At 38.6% G+C, this 16,645-nt stretch overlaps 2 protein-coding genes across 2 annotated transcripts; one reads left to right on the forward strand and one right to left on the reverse strand.

Moving 5' to 3' along the window:
• The first annotated feature begins 916 nt into the window (after window positions 1-916).
• Window positions 917-11,302, forward strand: acads (acyl-CoA dehydrogenase short chain). Its single transcript, XM_042509338.2, has 10 exons — window positions 917-959; window positions 3,442-3,602; window positions 4,499-4,648; window positions 4,728-4,839; window positions 4,925-5,076; window positions 5,188-5,358; window positions 6,531-6,668; window positions 7,368-7,463; window positions 8,404-8,460; window positions 8,551-11,302. The coding sequence occupies exons 1-10, from the start codon at window positions 932-934 to the stop codon at window positions 8,701-8,703; spliced, it is 1,218 nt and encodes a 405-aa protein (XP_042365272.2). The 5' UTR covers window positions 917-931; the 3' UTR covers window positions 8,704-11,302.
• Window positions 11,303-13,735: 2,433 nt separating this feature from the next.
• cldn5b (claudin 5b) lies at window positions 13,736-16,416 on the reverse strand. Its single transcript, XM_042509545.2, has one exon. It carries the CDS (start codon window positions 16,136-16,138, stop codon window positions 15,491-15,493), a length of 648 nt encoding a protein of 215 aa, XP_042365479.1. The 5' UTR covers window positions 16,139-16,416; the 3' UTR covers window positions 13,736-15,490.
• Window positions 16,417-16,645: the final 229 nt, after the last annotated feature.

Below are 16,645 nucleotides of genomic sequence, written 5' to 3' on the forward strand. Positions count from 1 at the left end.
ACATATACAATAATTAATTTAGGTCACAGGCTGCCTTCACTGACCCTCGGAAGTTCCTAAATCCATGTTCGATAGTTGTGAAATAATTCAGTTGCATTTGTTTTGGTGTATTTTGATAGTAGCTACATGGCGAAAATTGACTGTATCAACAACAACAAAAAGGCAAATTCGAAATATGCTGAAACTAATAATTATTTTGAGAGGATGACAACAGTATAGTAGTTAATAGGACCTCCTCAGTGATCACTAGAATATCTTTGGGACATGTGGAACTTCCTGAAGGACCCTGAGAAAATTAGAAACGACCCAAAACTCAGCAAGAAATCAGTGAAATGTACTAAAAAATTACCTGGAAATGAGGTAAATAAATACATAAATAAATAATAGTAATAAAAAAAAGATAAATAAGTAAATTACTGTGAATAAGAGGTAAATTTGAGGATAACAGCACAAAGTAAAAATAATGTTCTGTAAGATGAAAACATAAGTAAATAAAACTTCTACTAAATATATATCTATCTATAATTATTGTTTATAGTATTAACAATAATAATAAGGCCACGAATGATATTCTTTAAAGGGTATTTATCCCTTTTTTTCTCAATGCAGTGCATAATAATGACAATAATAATGAATACAAATGAATAAGTAAATGACAACAATTACAATTATCTAAATGAGATGAAAACAAAGGAAATTTTGAATTTTGAGGTTTGCCACTGCCATGATACTACTACTACTACTACTACTACTACTACTACTACTAATAATAATAATAATAATAATAATGATAATAATAATTTAAAAAATGGTATTGAAGCCAATGTCTCGGACGGTGCGTGAAGGCAGCAGCAGCTTCATAACAGCTCCGCTGAAGTGTGACTGTACTCAGACTGAAGCTGAAGCGGACAGCAGGGAGTCATTTACAGTCATGGCTGCACTGTTTAAAGCGAGAAGAGGTGAGTCCACCAACAGAAAAACATAATAATAATATTACAAAAACATAACTTTGACGTGAAACACAATGCTAATAGTGCTATTAGCTCTTAGCTGTTAGCTGCGTGTGCACAGATACTGGAAACACAGTTAGCTTAGCTTGTTACATCAGCACACACGCTGTGCAAACTATATTGTTAACTTATTTAACACTATAACTGATAACTTGTGAATATAAACGTTTACCAGCTTTAGCTGCTGACATTATAAACGCGCTGTAGTTAAACGGTAAACATGTTAGTTAGCTGTTAGCTCCCCGGCTAAATACGGTTAGAGGTTAGCCTGCTAGCTCCGGTAAATAACTTTAAAAACAAAAACAGAGTCGGTGTCAGTGAGGATGTTTGATGCTGTCAGACAGTTTAAAGGATGTTTCTGCGTGTTTGAGGGTTTTTATAAGCTGTCAGACTGAGGCGAAGGTGACTGATGAAGAGGATAACCTTTCACCTAAAAAACCGAAAGCTAACCGCAGAGCTGCTGCTGCGTTCAAAGACCTCGAAATAAACCGTTAATACAAGATACAGAGAATAAAATGACCACAGGAATGTATATAAATGTTACATGGTAATTATTAGCGTTTAGGAGAAGTATTAATACTTTTTATTCAAGTAAAAGTACTGAAATTACACTGTAAAAAATAAATCACTATAAGTAAACGTCCTGCATTCAAAACCTTATTTAACCTTTTGAAACCTTTTGATTCCAGTTTTTAAAAAATGGAAAGAAGGCAATGAGAAACTTAGCGAGAAATTACCCAAAAATTTGTTTGTTTTTTTTAAAAAAAATGTTCTAACAAAAACAAAAAAGTAAAAATTAGCTCAAAAAAGGAAAGAAAACTGAAATAAGATAAATTAAATGACCTCTCTTTGTCTTTGAAATTTTATTTTCAGGTCACTTTTTTCCCGTGTTTCTGAAAGACTTCAAACCTGATTCCAAAGGTTTAGATGCTTTGTCATATATTGTATCGTGGCTTAATTTTTTCTATTATTTTTTTGTTTTTTACTGTCCTGACACTCAAGTGTGACCCTGTCATAACAGATCAAATCTGACCGTTTACTCTGTGAATCATTACACCCATAAAAACGTCCTGTGTCACCTCTGGCTCGCCGTGGGCGTCTCTGGAGCTGCAGCTGGGTCTCAGACCAGTTAATTAAAGAGTCAAATCACCTAAGAAACAAACTAGATCTGGTCGTAGTAGAGACACACTGTGTGCTCTGTTTTCTGTGATGCTAGAAGTTTTCTTGCTGCGGTTTCACTCGTACAGTCAATCTGTGATTTAACGCAGGGAAAATTGCAGTAGACACGCATTAAAGATTTTATGTGATCACTTAGGACATCCAAATAACATTAAAAGTGTATCATTATATACTTGATGGATCAAGGTAAACTCAGGGGTGAAAATGTTGAGCTTTTATGTCACAGCTGCACACAAAAAATGCAGATCTCTGCTTTTTTATAAAATTTCTTATTAGGGTGTTCTTTTTCATATACCTAGGGCTGGGCGATAAAACCAGAGCAGAAAAAAAATACGAAATGACTTCCTCGATTGAAATATGAGACGTAGTCGATAGAATGTTGATAGAACACATTCCAGCCGTGTTCAGACAACACGAACAGCCGATGATCATGAGGATAGAGCCGCAGAGAACCAAATCCAGTGAAGGACTTTGACTGTACAACAGCTGAGTGTTTGACAGCCACAGCATTTCATCATGGCGGATCAAACAGCTGATGGTCCGACAGCAGCAGTGAGACAGACAAACAGAGCGCAGCTTCTCCTCACAGCACCAAAGTGTCTGAAACAGACACATCTGCAGAGGTGAAAGTGACTTCTTTAGACTCTACAGATGACTTTGTGTTAGTTTCAGCTTTAATCAGACTTTGGATGAATTATTTAGAAACACCAGGACGCATCGCTCCGTGTCTCATCCAGACCCCCAGCGCGGAAATGTCCAACAGCCCACTCCAGCGTGGACATGTCCAACAGTCCGCTCCCGCTGCAGCAGTTTTACAAACTGTCTCAAGGTTTTCCGACAAATCACCTGTCATTGTGTCACCAATGCGCACGGAGGTGGCTATTAATAGCGCCATACTACTGATTCATCACATGTACCTGTAAGCCAGGCATGTCCAACTGGCGGACCGCGGTCTGGCTCCGGCCCAAAACTTCGTCCTATCCGGATCCGTGGCCAAGTTGTAATAAAATGTAAGAATGGGAACAATTTGTTTTAAGGAGTCGTGCTGGGCAATTAATTGAAAAATAACCAAAACCAACAATCAGAACCTCTAATCAAAATAATCTTACTCATGTTGGGTTATTTAAAAATTCTGTTAACCCTTTCCCCACCGGGGCTGCCAACTCCCATGCATGGGGTGGAGAGTGGGCCTGAGTGAATATCAATAACTGTGATCGGTATCGTTGACCTCGTGTTATTTTCTGTCCCTCAGCGCTCAGTTCGTGTCTCGCCGGCTGTCGGAGTTTGTCTCAGCTGGCAGAGCTACCAGAGACTCATCAGCTCCTCAGACAGACCTGCAGAGACTTCGCCGACAGAGAACTGGCGCCCATCGCTGCCAAACTGGACAAAGACCAGTCCTACCCCGCCAAGCAGGTACACACACACACACACACACACACACACACACACACACACACACACACACACACACAAAGAGCTGCCGTATGATTGTTTAATGTGACTCATGAGCTGAAATTTGATCCCGTTTTTATTGTTGTAATCTCGTGTTTAGCGAGCATTGATAAGAACCGAGGAGATTTCTTATGAGGAAAAACAGTTTAGAAATCTACAAAAGAGTGGATCTTCAGCCGTCGCCTCAAAGGGTTGAAGTCCTGAAAATGTGATCAGGAGATTTAGAAAATTATTGTTTTAAAAGACAGGGAAGATTGTTGAAGGAAAAAGAAAGATATATAATTATTGTAATTACATATTTGAAATTATGTTGTGGATATAGTGTCTTTTTTGACCATTTTTCCAGGTCATTTCCTTGCTTGTTTTTTTAACTTATTTTCTGGTCATTTTCATGCACTTTTTTAACATTTTTTTTTGCAAAGTTTTGAGCTTTTTCTTCTTTTGACGCTAATTGCCTGTTTTGAAAGAAATCAAACCGATTTGCTCAGGTTTTAAAGGGTTAATATTACATTTTTTGATCAAATAAAAATCGATTCTTGGGGTCCGTGTATGTCTGTAATATTACCACATAAAATATTGCAATACTTAGTTTTTTTTTATAAAGATTAAAATAATTAATACAAGATGCACCATATTATCAAAACATCCCAAACCATCAACACGCCACAAACAGATGCCACGAAACGAGTACAAAAACAAAACAAAACCCAAAAAAAGACAGAAGACATCATCGCTCCAGACCAAAACAAACAGCATCAAAGTCTTCATGATATGATCAGTCTTGTAATCATCACCTTAATTTATTCCTTTTAAAAAAATTTTATCGTTCCGTACTTTTTTCGTCTGTGCTCCTGCAGATTGAGGAGCTGGGGGCGATGGGGGTGATGGCCATCGAGGTCCCGGAGGAGCTGGGAGGGACGGGGATGGACTATCTGGCGTACAGTCTGGCTCTGGAGGAGATCAGCAGAGGCTGCGCCAGCACCGGCGTGGTGGTGTCTGTGAATAATGTGAGCAAAAATGAAATAGATAAAATGTAACAGGTGTGACGTGTCGGTGCAGACGTTTATTCTCCTCTTCTGCTCTCAGTCTCTCTACATCGGGCCGATTCTGAAGAACGGCACAGAGGAGCAGAAGAAGCAGTGGATCACGCCGTTCACCACCGGAGAGAAGGTGGGCTGCTTCGCCCTCAGCGAGCCGGGTAAATATGACACCTCACACGTACGTGGCTTTAGAACGTCTTTTCCAAACCCGGTTTAAATCCACGACGTAATTTTAACCTCCAGGTAACGGCAGCGATGCGGGTGCGGCGTCCACGGTGGCCCGTCAGGAGGGAGACGAGTGGGTGCTGAACGGGACCAAAGCGTGGATCACCAACAGCTGGGACGCCTCGGCCACCATCGTGTTCGCCACCACGGACAAGAAACTCAAACACAAGGCATGACGCGGCGCTTTTTACTCAGAGATAAAGAGTCGATTGTTCTATTGAGCAATACCTCGGCGATCCTCCCTCACCTTTGTGCTTTTCATTTCCTCTAAACGCCTGCAGGGCATCAGCGCCTTCCTGATCCCGATGCCACACCCGGGGCTGTCTCTGGGCAAGAAAGAGGACAAGCTGGGCATCAAAGCCTCGTCCACCGCCAACATCATCCTGGAGGACTGCAGGATACCGCTGGGCAACATGCTGGGCCCCCGAGGAGCCGGATTCAAGATCGCCATGGTACTTTAAAGCACTTCATTCACTGGCACACACAGGGTGGTTTTACATTTCAAACTAAGAGCCGAATTTTAAAAAAAAAGACTTTATGGATGTCCAAAATAAAGTAACCTGAGGGAGTAGCGCTCAAAATATTTTTTTCTTTTTTTTTGAGTACATTTTTTTTTTTACCTGCACCAATTTTTGCTGCACCCATGCCAGCGATATCTGTGGCCAAAACCATTATGTTTTCAGGTTCCCCATCTGTACGTTGGTATGTTCGTACGCCTCGTTCTTGTGAACGTGATACCTCAAGAACAAACAAATTTGCCATTTGACTTGGTGATTAGAGTTTTCCTTCTTTTTACATACCTCTTATTTTCTATTTCACTTTAATTCTCTATGCTTAATATCAGAGCAACAATAAAATAGTGATCAATAACTATTTCTGATTCCTGATAGATATAATATGTAATAAATTATTCCAGTAATTTGAGTCATTTTTCGAAGCTCTAAGTAGTGGTTCTGTAACGGTAGAAGTACTAAACGCTCTTCAGAATCAGAGCAGAGTTTGGATTGACTGAACTGTTGGTGTTTTTCACGCAGCAACAGAATAAGTCAGAATAAATTTAGTTTTTCATTGCAGGACAAAATGCACATTTGACTTGAGACCAAGTGAAAAGTTTCAACTGCCTGAGTCTTGCAGTCAGTGCCAAAGACTTACAAGCCCTGCACAACATATTTTCTGTCTCAAGTTACGTGCACTGAAATTTCCTGAATTTCCCGAAACTTCGTGAATATACCGTACTTGTCCTCGTGACATGAGGTAGTATCTGTGTATGTGATAAGATGATGTAAATATGATGATTAAATTTTGGCTCACAGGAAGATTAGCTGATGTGATTGGCATCAGCTAACGGGGATCCTTTCTAATAAAATAAATAATAATGATAATAATAAATAAAAAAAATAAATATCATAATAATGGTGCGAAGATGCAGTTCCATCTTTACATTTTTTCCTCTCCCACTTGCCTCTAGATGTTTAAAAAAGTTTCTATAGTTGGAAAAACCACCCTGTCCTGTTTGCAGACTTCTGATTTCTGCAGCTTGTATGTGTGGATTTGTCGGGTTACAACGGTGCATGTAAGCACGTTGCCTGTTTTCCTGTGTGGTAAATGTACACTTTATCTGCAGCAAACCCTGGACAGCGGGCGGATCGGCATCGCGGCTCAGGCTCTCGGCATCGCTCAGGCCTCTCTGGACTGCGCCGCAGACTACGCACACAAACGCACCGCTTTCGGAGCGCCCATCGGCAAGCTGCCGGCCATCCAGGTAACGTGACGCCTGCCGTCGCTCAGACACAACTCTGTAAACTGCAGACGGAAAAGGAAACGGTTTGTTACAACTTGTTTTTTTTGTGGTGTTGCTGAAAATGCAAAAAATGTGACCAGGCAGGTTGTGAACAAACAGTTTTTCAGGTGATCTAAACCGCTCTATGTGGACGTCAAACTCAGAGTCCCGCTCAGAAAACTGTCCAAAAATCAAGATATTGTGTTTATGAGACAGGGTGGGATCTAACGTGGGGTCATATACTTTCTCTCTTGAGTACCCTTGGATTTAGTAAGCAGTCAGAATATAATTAAAAAGCTTTACTTGTTTCTTAGAGCCCAAGGTGATGTTATGATTTTTTTTTGTCTGAAATGAAAAGATATTGAATTTATGACAAAAAACAAAGAAAAGCAGAAAAAACCTTTCAGAATATTTCAGGACTATTTTTAGGGTTGTTTTTTCCATGAATGACTTAGATGATATGAGAAATCTTTTTTTGTTAGTTTGTTTTTACTGTTGTTATTTCTTTTATTATTTATCGATTGATTTATTTTTTCTTCTTTTTATTTTTTTTGTCATATGTACATGCAGCTCTCTTTTGTTCTGTTATTTTTTAACTCATGGGAACAATAAAAACCATGGTTGTAAAAATGAAACAGCTAATCACTGCGGCACTAACGGAGTATTTTTCTCTTTGTTCAGTTCAAACTGGCCGACATGGCTGTGGCAATAGAGAGCGCCCGTCTGCTCACCTGGAAGGCTTCACTTCTTCGAGACTCAAAGAAACCCTTCACCAAGGTAAACACTGAATTTAAAAACGTTTAAAAGAAATGGGAGTGTGATCTCAGCAGTAAATATATCAAGGATGACGGCGAGAGGTCACAGCCTCTGCCAAAAGCGTTTTTATCTGTAACTGTCTGAGAGGTCAAGATTCTAGAGTAACACTGCATCGAAATTTAGCAAAAATGTTTCACTAAAAATAACCGAAAGATCTAAGCCTCTTCATACTGAGCTTGCCATGTTAAACACTGTCCCTGAATTCATTTGGCTTCAAACTATGTGACAAACTCCTTCTCCTCACTGGGAGACGTATTTTAAAGCAGTGGATAAGTTACAAAGCTCCCTCAGTCACGCAGTGCCAACGTGAAACTTTTACTGTTTTACCCTTCGAAAGACTGACGGCACGAGTGTATCTGCCTTTAAGGTAAAGATGGTGTTTTTTTACCTTAATTTTCTCTTCATTTTATTATTGTAATTGTCTTTTTTAAAATGTGTTATCATCATCAATAATGATAATTATATGCGGTATACATGGTGTTTGTTCCCTTTATTTTCTCTTTATTTTATTAGGGGTAATTATTTTCATTTTTATTTTTTATTAATATTAATAATAATATAGATGTGTTTCTCCCCCTTATTTTCTTTTGATTTTAATTATGGTAATTATTGTTATTTTTAATTTTTTAAAATTATTATTACTATTACTGCTACTGCTACTACTACTACTACTAATAATAATAATAAAATTGTAATAAATTACATTAATTAAATAATTAAAATAAAGAGAAAATAAAGGGGAAAGAACAGGGGGAAAAGGGCCTGTTTTTAATCTGAGATGTCTTTGGGTTGCTTGCTGTTAAGTTAAAAAAAAAAAGACAATAGAAAATTTATTTTAAAAAGAAAAAAGGTTAATTCCTGCAGTGTAGCAAACATTTAAAGCTCCTGTGTTTTCCTGCAGGAAGCAGCCATGGCCAAACTCGCAGCATCTGAAGCCGCCACCTTCTGCGCACACCAGGTAAAAAAACAAAAACAGAACATAAACACACAGAAAATGAACCTCCGAGACAAATTTTAAACATTTCTTTTGTTTGCACTTTAAAATCAGGCGATCCAGGTTCTGGGTGGGATGGGTTACGTGTCGGACATGCCCGCCGAGAGGCACTACCGCGACGCTCGCATTACAGAGATCTACGAGGGCACCAGTGAGATCCAGAGACTGGTTATTGGTGGCCAGTTACTGAAGGAATACCAGTCATAACACACTCTGTCAGTGCCTTCGGTTCAGTACGGACACATAATCTCAGATCTGGAGTCAGATAAATCCACACGGACACATCACCTCATCCATAAAGACATAAAGACGAGCCGGTTCAAGCCCAGGTGCAGCTTTTATTCGTTTTGGCAGCAGGTCTTTATATCGGAGTTAGATCAGAGACGATAAAGGGAAATCCAGACGATTTTACGAGTGCATTGTCTCGTGTTAACGCTGAAAACGTAATAACTTTGTCTCTCCTGCCTTAAGAGGATTTCAGATCGCTGCTGGTTTGAAGGATCAGTTCACCTGTATGTGTTTATTTTTTTAAAGGACATATTTTAGCATTCAGAGCTACACAGTTTTGGTTTGATATGCTTTTTTTGTGTGTTTTGAGGTACAAATTTCTTTATTTTTTTTCACATTTAAAAAAAAACAACAACTTGTCTTTACGGAAAAGAAACCACTTTGACCATCAGGTGGCGATCTTTAATTAATATGATGACATTTGATCGTAATTACATGTAAATATATGTTTTACGTGCCACAAAAATGACATCTACTCGCCTTCCAAAAAAAACGATAAAAATGTGACATTAGTCCCAAGTCGCCTTTTTTGGTGACATATCTCCAAATATTCAAGTTTGAAAAACACAGTGGAAACTAAACACAACCTTACAGGAACTTACAGGTTAAACTTTAACTTTATTTATCAGTTTGTTGTATTGTAATATCTCAAAAAGTACCGTGGAAAAAAAGTATTCATGCAGCAGAACAAAAGATACTTTTGTTATCTACATAGTCCGTTCATCCGTCCCTTCGATTCTCGTGAATGCAATATCTCAAGAACACCTTGAGGAAATTTCCTCAAATTTGGCACAAACATCCACTTGGACTTAACAATGAAGCGATTAGGCTTTGGTTGTCATAATTCAAAGGTCCAGGTTACTGTGACCTTATCTTTCTCATTCTCGCAAAGTCAACATCTCAAGAACACCTTGAGGGAAAACTCATATTTGGCACAAATGTCCACTTTGAGTCAAGTATGAACTGATTAAAACTTGGTGGTTAAAGGTCACTGTGACGTCGCGTCTGTCTCATTCTTGTCAGCATGATATCTTAAGAACACCTCGAGGGGATTTCTTCAAATTTGGCCAGTTGGACTTAAAATGGAAATAATTAGAATTTTGTTAAAGGTCAAGTTTAGTTTGACCTTGCATCCGTCTAATTCTTGTGAGCCTGATAACTCAAGAACACCTTTAAGAAATTTCTTTATATTTGGCACAAACATCCACTTGTGCTCAAGAATGAACTAGTTAGACGTTTGTGGTCATTGGTCAAAGTTACTGTGACCTCATTTGTCTCATTCTTTTAAACGTGATATCTCAAGAATACCTACCTAAATTTGGCACAAACGTCCACTTGGACTCAACGATTAACCTATTCGATTTTCATGAAATACAGGTCTATGTCACTGTGATCTTGCAGCCATCTCATTCTCGTATAAGAATACCTTTAGGAAATTTCTTTAAATGTGGCACAAACGTCGATCTGGACTCAAAGAATGAACTTATTAGAATTTGGTGGATAAAGGCCACTGTGACCTCACAAAACATGTTTTTGGCTAAGAATTCATACGCTAATTATTATTACAAAATTACACCCAAATGTCTAATAGGATAAAATGATAAAGTGATGATGTTTAACATTCAAAAGGTCAACTTCACTGTGACGTCATCACGTTTTCGGTCTGTTACTCGGCGTCATACCTCAGGAACAGAAGGGGAGACGTGTGGTCAGATACTGATTTAGTGACACTAATCTTGAAAGAAGACGTTTTCTCAGAGTTAGTTTATACACAGTTGACGTGTAAAATTTTGTAATCAGAGCTAATCATGAGCACAGTATCCTGGAGGAGTTTTCATGCTGTAATTTTGGGTGAACTGACCCTTTAAAATAGTGAGCGGTTTAAACCAGCAGAGGGCGACAGAGTGCCTTCATGTTGCTTTGACCCACTTCTGTTTCACACAGATTCAACATTCATGGATCGCATGAAATACTGCAGATTCATCACACTCATCCTCAGAACGTGCACGGTCTTTGGGCTTCGGTTTTGCTGATTTAATGTTCTGGATGGCAGTTAGAGTTTATACTTGAATGATTGTAGCGTATAAAGTCTGCTGGCCTGAACGTCGAAGCAGTTTGGGGTTAAATCTGAAAGAGGCTGCGTGAGCTTAGCTGATTTCACAGACCTCTTGTGCCTCAATAACGTGTACATATTTTATTGTAATTTATTGTGTGCAGATGATGATAAAAACATAACGACAGGACTTGTCAAATAGAAATTATGGAATTTACTTCAACATTAAAATTTAAAACAAATAAAATTTGTGTGGTTTCATAGAGCAATATTGTGAAAGCATTCACAAGCATTTCAACCTCTGAAATGAGCAAATTGGTTTTATTTCTTTCAAAAACATGGGAAAAAGACAATTAATAACTCGGCATGAAATGTCCTGCAAACTGCAAGAAATTGATAAATGGTGTCAAGAAAATGACCAGAAAAGTATCTTTAAAAAAATAAATAAATAAAAGATGTCTCGCAGGTTTGGAGGGCATTTAATTATGGAGGGATTTTTTTTTTTATAGTTTGTTTGTTTTCCTTTAAAATTTGTGGTGATTTAAAATTTTTGATATTATTTATTATTATTTTTTACATTAAATTTTTTGATTTTTATAGACTTCTGGTGATATTTTTTCTATTAAAATGTCTTTTTTTGTTTAACATATTTTTGTGATTTGCACAAACTTTTGCCGATTTTTTTTCTTTCATAGACATATAACTATTTTGTTGTAATTTATTGCATGCATTTATTTATTGCATATTTAAAAAGTCATATTTTTTTAGAGAAAAAGGAAATTACCAAATATTTTAAAAAATTACCCAAAACTGTATAGGAAGAAAATCATGTCCAAAAAGTTTTAAATGAAAAAAATTACCAAAAATTCCAACAGAAAAAAAGCCCAAACATTTTAAAGAAAAAAAAGCGAAATATTTTTAAAATTCAACAAAAGTTTTAAAGAAAAAATAACATCCAAAAAACTAAATAGAAAAAAATCCACACTTTTTTTTAAAAAAAGAAAACGCATCTTTCAAACCTGCGGGCTCGACGACATATTTAAATCTTATAATTTTTGGTAAAAATATTTCCCCCCTGCAGATATGCAGAGTGAACCGTGTTCTCACAGCAGACGTCTCTCTGTCCTCACTGACTCCATCAAACATGCACTTTTCGTAACATTGTGTGATTGAACTATGGAAGATATTAATTGTGCAGCGGGGATCATACTTAAGACATGACCACTTCAAGATGTGAAGACATGAGGACTTGCTGTCCTCCTACGTTTGTGCTGTTTATAACAGAAAACACATGTTTTATATTGTGATATTTACTGGAAATGACAAACAATAGAGCCAACAGCAGCGTTGTTGCCAGAGACGTTGAACTCTGGTTTACAGTTCATCATTAATCATCATTAAAGCTTACGTGTTCGGGTCAGCTTAAAAAAACAGCGGCAGCGGTCTCTCTCAGTACTGGAGCAATTTCAAAAGTTGTTTTTCCCATAAGTCACCTTATTACGTAATAAGTGGTTCCTAAGAGGTGCAGCCGCGGGGTCCAGATTTTATTTCACAAAAGCTGAAAAGGACGTGTGCATGAAACAGAATGATGTAAAACATATTGCAAAATAAAATATAATTAGTTAAAATCAGACGGATTGGCTGCTAAGCCCAGACTTCTGAGGGGAAAAAAATCACCAAAATAAATAAATAAAACTGCCTGCAGGTTAGGAAGGCTTGTTTCCTTTCAAAGTTGTTGACAGTTTGTTTAATATTAAAATTTATGGAGATTTTTTTCTGATTGATTGATTTTTAAACAACAGAAACAAACAGATTTTTATTTTTATTTTTGGTGTAATTTATTGGGTTTTTGGCGATTTTCTTTTTCTCTGAATTTTTTTTTTTTTTTTTGCTGATTTTCTTTTTTGTTTACAACCTCTTAAAGTGTTTAGTTAATTTTAAAGAAAATTTGTTTGTTTATAGTAATTTTTTTGAGATTTCCCCCCCTTTAATTTGTTTTTGTGATTTTATTATTTTTGTGATTATTTTTATTTTTGGGGAGATTTTTTTTTCTCCCTTTTTTTTTAATCTTTTAAAAATGTTTGGCTAATTTTGTCCTAAAATCCTCGAAACACCCTTTGTTTTGTGTTTAATTCTTGCAATAAGTTTGATTTCATTCTGTTTTAAGTCCATGTACTTACTATTTACATTTTGTGAAAAATCTAAAATTGAATATGAAACATTTCTCTGATGTGGGAGAAATCTGGACCCCGTGGCTGCACCGGTTGGGAACCTCTAAACCGAAGTACAAGTTGTTTAAAATAATGATGACAGTATTGGAGTGAATGTACTCGGTTACTTTGCCCTTCGTGAGAAACTCCCGCGGATCGCCCTCGCTGTGATTGTGTGTGACTCACCACCTTCTTTGTGTGCGTGTTCCTGATTGTGTTTGTGTTGCACGCTCCTCTTCTTCTTCTTCTTCTTCGTCTTGTTTATCCACGTGAGGGCACTGATTGCTCCGCTGGTCCAGATCTGGGCCAAGCTTCCTGACGCTGGAGTTGCACCCTGCTGATTGTGCTAATCATCATGATAGTCTGCTGGGCGCATTGTTCCAAACCAGCCAGGTCGTTTAGCGCTGCGCCGGGGTGTGTGTGAGCCCAGGCTTGATTATTTTGACGTCATTTTCTGGCTCTTGTTTGTTTCCTTTATTGCAAATACAAACAAAGTGCACGTGTGAGAACATGATGTGTTTTTACTGGCCTTTGTCCTCGTTATACAAGTGAGATTTGGCACATTTTTGTGCACATTCGACCTTTTTATCAAAATAAATGATGACATGCATATATGTATGCATATACATGCATATATGTTTAAATATCAGATAAGACAGACTTAAAATGACAAGCACAAACACGTAAATGGCTTTTTTTTCTTTATTAGAAAAAGTATTAAAAAGTCTACAAAATAATGACAGAAAATAGAAAACACTGTACATATTGAAATGCAAATCCGCCCTCTTTGATCACAACACGCGTGCTCATCGGTGTGGAAAGGCTTCACTGCCTGCTGCACGTTCACTGTGGGAACCAGTCTCTGAACCAGTGCACTGAATGAGTCCACTGGGAGGGGAAAACACTATAAACAATGAAGACCTGCAGCCAATCAGAGGCCACACCAACCTGCACAATTGCATGATTGCAACCTTGTGATAAAACATTTTTCCAGACTTCAATCAGCCTTTAAACACTTAAAGTGGCCTTTTGATGCTTTACAAACAGATGAAAACTCACTACGAGCAAAAATGAGCTCCAGCAGCCTGAAAAATGACCATTTTGCACATTTTCATGCACAATGTTTACTGCCACAGCGTGCTCATCATGTCTTTATAAGCTCCACTTTGTGTTCAGGCTGCAGCGATATACCACTTTTGAGATAAACTGACGAGATCATACTGTTTACTTATCTAAAATACTGAAAAATGCAAATGGATGCAGAATGTTTTCATTCCTTTAACCCTTTAAAACCTAAATCATCACATATTTTGTGCTGCATTCAGATGCCTTTGACAAGTATTTAAACCTTTGAACCCTGAGCAAGACTTTATTTAAAAAACATAACATTAAAAAGCAATGAGTAACTCGGCAAAAAAAATCCAGCAAATTGCAAGAAATCTGTAGATTTAGAATTGGGAAAAAAAGATGAAAAATTCCCAGATATGATATATTTAAAATTATTTTAGATTTTTTAAATAATAATAAAAATTAAAATAACATTGTAAGAAAATGTATATTTAAGATCATTTTACAGAATTATAATTTTAAGAAGTTTTCCCCTTGTTTTTGTCTTTTTTTAACTTTTCCATTTGTTTTTTGTTTGCCTGGATTTTTTCAAATTTATTTTTTGATAATTTTCAGGAAAAATCTTTATTGCTTGGATTTTTTAAAATGTATTTTTGCTCATTTTCAGGTAAATTCTTGTACTAATTTCTGGGTCATTTCCGTATCTGGGTCAGTTTCTCGTTGCCGTTTTTCCCATGTTTCTGAAATAGATGGGGTCAACTTTCAGTTTTCTTGTGCTCCATTCATTCTTTCACAACCTATTTAACCCTTTGCAGACTGATCTGATTTCTTTCTAAAACATGGCGGAAAAAATCTCCAATAAATTCAAAGAAATTGGTGAAATTTGATGACATAATTACATAAAACTTACTTTTTTTAAAAAAGGGGGGAATGTCCAGAATTTGGATGATTGTAATAATTTTGCATTTAAAATGCCAAGAACATATATAATAATATATTACAAGAAATATTACATTCTAATTACATATAATAATTTTTTTGGGCGCAAATTTTTGCCATGTCTTTTGAACTTGTTTGTTGCCTTTTCTCCTTGTTTTTTTCTTTTCTTTTTTTTTTTTTTTTTAAAGAAATCAAACTAATATGCTCAGGTTTCAAAGGTTTTTTTAAAAGGTAATTTGAACGGATTGTAATAATTATTCTGTAATACCGTGACATCGCGATATTTTCTGTGACAGTTATCATTTAAGTCTCATACCTTTGCAACCTTACTCTGCAGTATGAACATGCTCAGCGTCTTTTTGGCCCCACAACATTTCAAACTTTCACAGCAAAAGTCCCAAATGTCCCAAAACCCAAAGTCTGTTTGAATAGCAGTTTATACATAGTACTTCTTGTCAGTCCCTCCGTTGGATGTGATCGTCTTGGTGGGCGCGTATTTGATGGGGTACGCGCCCCGGACCCCCTGGGAGAAGGAGCAGCAGAGCAGGGTCCCCCCCAGCAGCAGCAGCGCGGTGGCCGCCCAGCCGATGTAGATTGCCGCCCCGATCTCGCGTTTCTTGGACGGCGGCACCAGCGGGTCGTGGAAGTCCACGATGATGTTGTTGGCCATCCAGCAGAGCGGCACGAGCACGAAGAGCCCGCTCATGATGTAGATCACCCCCCCGGCGTTCACCACCCGCGCCTTCACCACTTCGTCCTTGATGCAGTTGGTGCACTGCGCCCCGGCCACCGTCACTGAGAGCGCGACCACCCCCAGCACGGCGGAGACGATCGTGAGCGCGCGAGCCGTCTGCAGGTCCTGCGCCAGGGCCAGCACCGAGTCGTGGACTTTGCACTGCATCTGGCCCGTGCTCTGCACCACGCACGACATCCACAGGCCGTCCCAGATGGTCTGCGCCACCACGATGTTGGAGTCGATGAACGCGGTCACCTTCCACGTGGGCAACCCGCACGCGACCATCACGAGCAGCGAGCCGATGACGCACAGCGCCAAGCCGAGGAACTCCAGACAAGCAGCGAGCATGGCGGCGTTCAAATACTCCTGATGTGAGAATTAAGGCGTCTTCTGCAAAAGTTTCTCCTCTCAGCTGTGCGGGCTCGAGGCTCTGCGCGCGCTCAGTGTCGCCTGTGGTCACTGAGTGCGTGCGCTCTGAGGCTTTACATTTATGGGACGCTGATGCTGCGCCTCCGCCGAAAACGCCACCGAGAAACTTTCAGCCTATCAGCGCTCAGAGGCATCCCTGTTTCAGCCAACGAGGAGAGGGAGGCAGCAGCAGCATCCCAGACAGACACACAAACGCACACACATTTGCGCGTGCACGTTTACGCACTGGTGTTAGAGGCTGTTTACCAGTTTGGACTGGAGCGCACCAGATGTGTGGGCTCTTCCTGTAATTCACAGTCTTGAGGGAGGAGGAGGAGGAGGAGAGGGAGTTTGTCAGGTTTCTGACTTATAAATCGAGCCAATAAAAATATAAAACTCACAGCAGAGACACTCAGCTGGCTTTGCTCCAGGACGCATTTGAAAAAT

Source organism: Plectropomus leopardus, chromosome 20 (assembly GCF_026936395.1).
Source record: "Plectropomus leopardus strain MGB_pleo_1.0 chromosome 20, ASM2693639v1, whole genome shotgun sequence".
Lineage (NCBI taxonomy): Eukaryota > Metazoa > Chordata > Actinopteri > Perciformes > Serranidae > Plectropomus > Plectropomus leopardus.

Coding starts and splice junctions, on each gene's coding strand:
- cldn5b (XM_042509545.2), bottom strand. CDS start 16,138: ATGCTCGCTGCTTGTCTGGAGTTCCTCGGCTTGGCGCTGTGCGTCATC.
- acads (XM_042509338.2), top strand. CDS start 932: ATGGCTGCACTGTTTAAAGCGAGAAGAG. Junction 3,603..4,498: donor AGTCCTACCCCGCCAAGCAG/GTACACACACAC, acceptor GTGCTCCTGCAG/ATTGAGGAGCTGGGGGCGAT. Junction 8,461..8,550: donor CCACCTTCTGCGCACACCAG/GTAAAAAAACAA, acceptor CTTTAAAATCAG/GCGATCCAGGTTCTGGGTGG.